The sequence below is a fragment of the Chaetura pelagica genome, unplaced genomic scaffold, assembly GCF_000747805.2.
Source record: "Chaetura pelagica isolate M959 unplaced genomic scaffold, ChaPel_1.0 scaffold47, whole genome shotgun sequence".
Taxonomy (NCBI): Eukaryota; Metazoa; Chordata; class Aves; order Apodiformes; family Apodidae; genus Chaetura; species Chaetura pelagica.
In genome coordinates, this window is record NW_009954140.1 from 6,140,558 (window position 1) to 6,145,358 (window position 4,801).

General features: G+C 59.2%; 1 protein-coding gene across 1 annotated transcript in view; it reads left to right on the forward strand.

The window, feature by feature from the left end:
* The first annotated feature begins 471 nt into the window (after positions 1-471).
* The window catches only part of COG1 (component of oligomeric golgi complex 1), a 13,283-nt gene continuing 8,953 nt past the window's right edge, over positions 472-4,801 (forward strand). The window contains exon 1 of the mRNA XM_010002804.1: positions 472-566. Within this exon, the coding sequence (XP_010001106.1) occupies positions 472-566 (95 nt within the window). The remainder of the gene's footprint in view (positions 567-4,801) is intronic.

Consider the following 4,801-nt stretch of genomic DNA (forward strand, 5'->3'; position numbering starts at 1 on the left):
GAACGCGAGCCTTTAAGGTGGAGAAACCAGCCGGGGCTCGCTCACCCTCCCCTCCCCATCCCATCCCAGCAGCCGTGGAGCCTCCACCTCGGGCTACAAGCGGCGGGGGAGGCGAGGATGAGCGTTCCCCGAGACACCTGCTTTGGGGTCCCACCTGGCTCAGCCACACACCCTGACTCAGTGCTCCGAAAGCACCGGCTCTGGGAGAAGTTTTCCCACGTCCCTGCCCGGGGCACCCCAGGTCCTGCTGTGTCCCCCTCAGCACCCCAAAAGGGCTCAGTGCCAGGCTCCGCACCCGCTCCCCAGCGCAGCTCTCAGACACCAGCTCCGCAGACACAGCGCAGGGCTTGGGGGCTTTCTGAGGAGCAAAGCTGAATATTTTCGGCCTTTATTTCCTTTTAAACATTTACTGCTCCTGTGAGGAGCCGGTGTCGCGCCCGCGGAGGCAGCGCTGGGGCTGGGGGGGACTGGATGGGGGCGGCGGGAGCCCTCGGTGAGGATGAGGTGTCACAGCTGCAGCGACTTGGGGTGTTTCATATCTGGGGGGGGCGGCGAGGGAGTTACCTGTGAGGACAGCAGGGGAGAGGGGGCTTGGAGCCCCCTGCCTACCGTGGGGGCTGACGTTCGCAGCCCCCAGCAGCAGGGACAGCTCCACACCTCACAGCAGTCCTGCGGCAGGAGCAGGCAAGCCCCGGCAGGAGCAGCCGGGCTGATGCGGGGGGAGATGCCAGATCCCGGCCGTGCATCCAAGGAGTCTCCAGCAGGAGCCCCCGGCCGGGACCGTTCCCTCTCTGTGCTGCTTTGACGTTGCAAACACGGGAAGCCCGGGTTTCTAGCCCTGGGAAGGACCCGTGTCCGGCAGCGCATGTGCCCAGGTCAGCGTTGTCCTGGCAAATCCCCCCGGCAGTGACATTTGTGGCAGCTCAGAGCTGTGGTCTGAAACACCCCGTGTCCCCCTTTGCACCCAGAGGCTCTCCCGGGCTGGGAATAACCGGGCTGCAGGTGAGGAGCAGGGGAAGCAGAGGTGCCTCCACATCCCAAAGGCCACCTGCTTAGGGCAGGAGGAGACTCCCGAGGGGCGCCAGGGCACCCCACAGCCACCCCACTGCAGCTCACCTCAGGAGAAAGGGCAGGAGAGAGAAATACGGAGCGAGCAGGGGAGGGAACTGCAGCACAACGCCGGCAGTAAAACCAGCAAAATAAAACCTTCTGCTGGTTCAGTGCTGACTAATAAACAGCGGCACCATTGCTGCTGCGAGTAACAAAGTTTTCTTGCCCAGCCACTTAATTTTAGTGGGAACTTGACCTCATATTGGGACTGCTCTGAGAAGCCCGGCGGGGCTGCTGGCAGTGTAACGAGAAACCGGAGCGAGCAGGCTGATCCTGCGAGCGCTGAGCGGCCCCGCTGCACACACAGACTGTCCCCAGGCAACTGAGACTGATCCCAGCTCCCACCTGCCCGGCTGGAGCAGCAGGGACGGATTTACCACAAATGGGAGGTGATGAGAAGCAGAAACCTGCCTGTCCCATAGAGCTCCCCTGGATGGCAGGAGGAGGGATCTGATCCCACGTTCCTTGGAGAAGGTTGCTTTGCTGTGGGGCTGCCTCAGCTGGGGCTCTCACGGGGGTGTTTGCAGTGGGTCACTCTTATAAGCGACTGCCAGTCCTGACACCTGCATGGACCCCCCAAAGCCTGTGAGAAGTCAAGTCCCCTTCCCCTCCCTGCCACTGCCTTCCCCCTGTGCAGACAAGGAGCCCCAGCTTCCCACCGTGTCGACCTCGGACCAAGCCTGGCTCCTGGCACTGCGATGGCCAGTGCTTGATGGCCAAACCCTGCTCTGATGGGCAGGGAGAGGCTGGGTTTGGACCTGGAGCCTTCCTGTTCCACCTCTAGAACTCCTGACATCAGCACCAAAGCTGCCTTGGACTCCTTTAAAATAACCATCTCTTAATGAACCCCACTGTCTGACTCTGGAGGGCTTCCCTGACTCTGTCCCGACAGGAAGAGCTTTCTCTTTGATGAAGACTCCACAGCCCCTTCCCTCCTGGAGCCCCAGAGACACAGGTGACCTGTGCAGCCTGCAATGCCCAGCCAGCTCCATCCCCTGCTCCGGAAGCTGCGAGGCTCCGGATCTGTGCTGCTGCTGCTTTGGAGCTGGGTTTGACTCTCACATCTCAGGGGGTTGTTTCAGCCCTTGCTGTGAACAAGCTGACTCCAAACCTCTCAGGGAGAAACCTCCACCCCCTCTGCTGGGGCTGCACCAGCTGCAGGCTCTGCCCGGGGCTGCTCCAAGGGGGAATCTCCAGGAAGGCAGGAGCAAAGGGCAGAGCCGACCCCAAACCAGCCTCCCTGCTGCTAAGTCTGAAACGAGAGCTGCTGCTTCCCCACCCCAGGACACCTCTGCCCTTCCCTGCCAGCCTCTGACCCCCAGGCTCACACCTGGGTCTCCTGCTGGATTTCAGCCCTCTCCCTGCTTGCTTCAGGACTACAAAAAGCCAGGGCAGGGCAGCCAGGCTGCAGCATCGTGACCAGAAGGAGAGGAAGGACGCAGAGCCTGGGCAACCTGGCCGGGAGGGAAGGGGCAGGTGATTGTACATAGATGTAGATACTGGACATGCAAAAGGTTTTGTGATACTGACACTGTGGAGACACTGCAGCCCGTGTTCTGCTGTGGCTGCAGATCAGCCCCTCCTTGTGCACACAGGAGGGAGTCAGACCCAGCCCCTCGGGGGTCCCCTGGCTCCCCCCCACATGCCGGGCAGCTGGTGGCACCACACAGGGACCCCAGAGGCTGCTCCCACATTGACAGGAGACTTCTGCAGGGTGAGGGAAGGGGAGATTTGGTCTCTACTAAATGCAAGAGCCCTTCCCTGCCAAGCTGGGAATGACCTGGGGGTTACACCCCCCCAAGCAGCATTGCACTGCCCCCCTCCTGTACATACACCCCTCTGTACCTGTAGCTGTTGTGTGTACTGTGCATGGGTCTGCTGTCCAGCACATTGTGACTGGAACCCACCCGAGAGTTTTTCTCTGCTGTAAGTCTTGCTTTCCTCTGTATAAACTGGGTTTTTTTGGTGTGGAACTAAGCCTTCCCCAGGGAAAGGCTCCCGACTGCCACGGTCTGTGCCACAGGGAGGGAGTCACAGAAGGGGTGAGAGGGAAGTAAAAGAGTTTTCCTACAGTTTCTGACTCTCTGTGTGTGTCAGTGCTGGGCAGGAGCAGCAGGGTATGACCAAGGCTTGGATTCCTCCCTGGGAGAAGAAAAGGCACCGACCCTGGGGTCCCACCACGGCACAACTCACACTCAGTCCCTCTCCCAAAACCACTTCTTCCCCTCCTCTCTATTCCTGTTGGTGAACAACAACACACAGTTGCCGGGCAGCTGGTGGCACCACACAGGGACCCCAGAGGCTGCTCCCACATTGACAGGAGACTTCTGCAGGGTGAGGGAAGGGGAGATTTGGTCTCTACTAAATGCAAGAGCCCTTCCCTGCCAAGCTGGGAATGACCTGGGGGTTACACCCCCCCAAGCAGCATTGCACTGCCCCCCTCCTGTACATACACCCCTCTGTACCTGTAGCTGTTGTGTGTACTGTGCATGGGTCTGCTGTCCAGCACATTGTGACTGGAACCCACCCGAGAGTTTTTCTCTGCTGTAAGTCTTGCTTTCCTCTGTATAAACTGGGTTTTTTTGGTGTGGAACTAAGCCTTCCCCAGGGAAGGGCTCCCGACTGCCACGGTCTGTGCCACAGGGAGGGAGTCACAGAAGGGGTGAGAGGGAAGTAAAAGAGTTTTCCTACAGTTTCTGACTCTCTGTGTGTGTCAGTGCTGGGCAGGAGCAGCAGGGTATGACCAAGGCTTGGATTCCTCCCTGGGAGAAGAAAAGGCACCGACCCTGGGGTCCCACCACGGCACAACTCACACTCAGTCCCTCTCCCAAAACCACTTCTTCCCCTCCTCTCTATTCCTGTTGGTGAACAACAACACACAGTTGTTCACCCTTGGGGTGGTCTCAGCTTTGGAGAGTCCATGCAGCAGGAGAGCTGCATTTGCCAAAACCCCCCACAAGATCACTGGTCAGCACAAACACTGAAATACAGACACATCTGTGCCAGCATCAACCCCTAAACCAGATGGGTCACAGGGAAAGCACGACCACTCTGCAAGGGGCCACAGAAACTCAGTCAGCAACTCCAGCACCTCCAGGCTGGTGGTGATGGGATCAGGGCCTGTCAAGTGCCATCACTGGAAGTTTAATCACCTGCAGACACCAGCAGCAGGAGAGGGTGTGGACACACGGGTGTATTTGCTTAGAGAAGAGGTGCATTAAGATGTAAAGAAATATGCTCTGCTATAAACTGAAGTCCAGCTCTGGGGCAGCTGCTCAGGCTTTGCCACCAACAGCTTGGGTGCAAATAAACCCCTTCACTCCTCAACACCTGGGAACCTACCCTTCCCCTCCCCAGCTCACAGCACCAACTGGGGTTTGTGGGGTTTAAACACAACTTCTCCCAGCAAAGCCCCTTGCACTGTCGCTGCCTGGAGCAGCACCCGGTGCCAGGCAGGCGGGTTGGGTCTGGGGGTTCTGGCCAGGTGTGTGTTTCACTCTGCGCACACACAGACCAGGGTTTCTGTCAGAAAACACTTAAGTCTTCACAGCAAGGCAGGTAAGAGAAAGGCAGCACCAGCCCTGGGAAGGCCCCGCAAACAAACCCCCAGCCCTGCTGGTCTCGTTCTGCCCCCTCAGGGTGAAAATCCTGGCGCTGCTGCCCAGGGCAGGCGCTGCAGGAGCCGCACGGG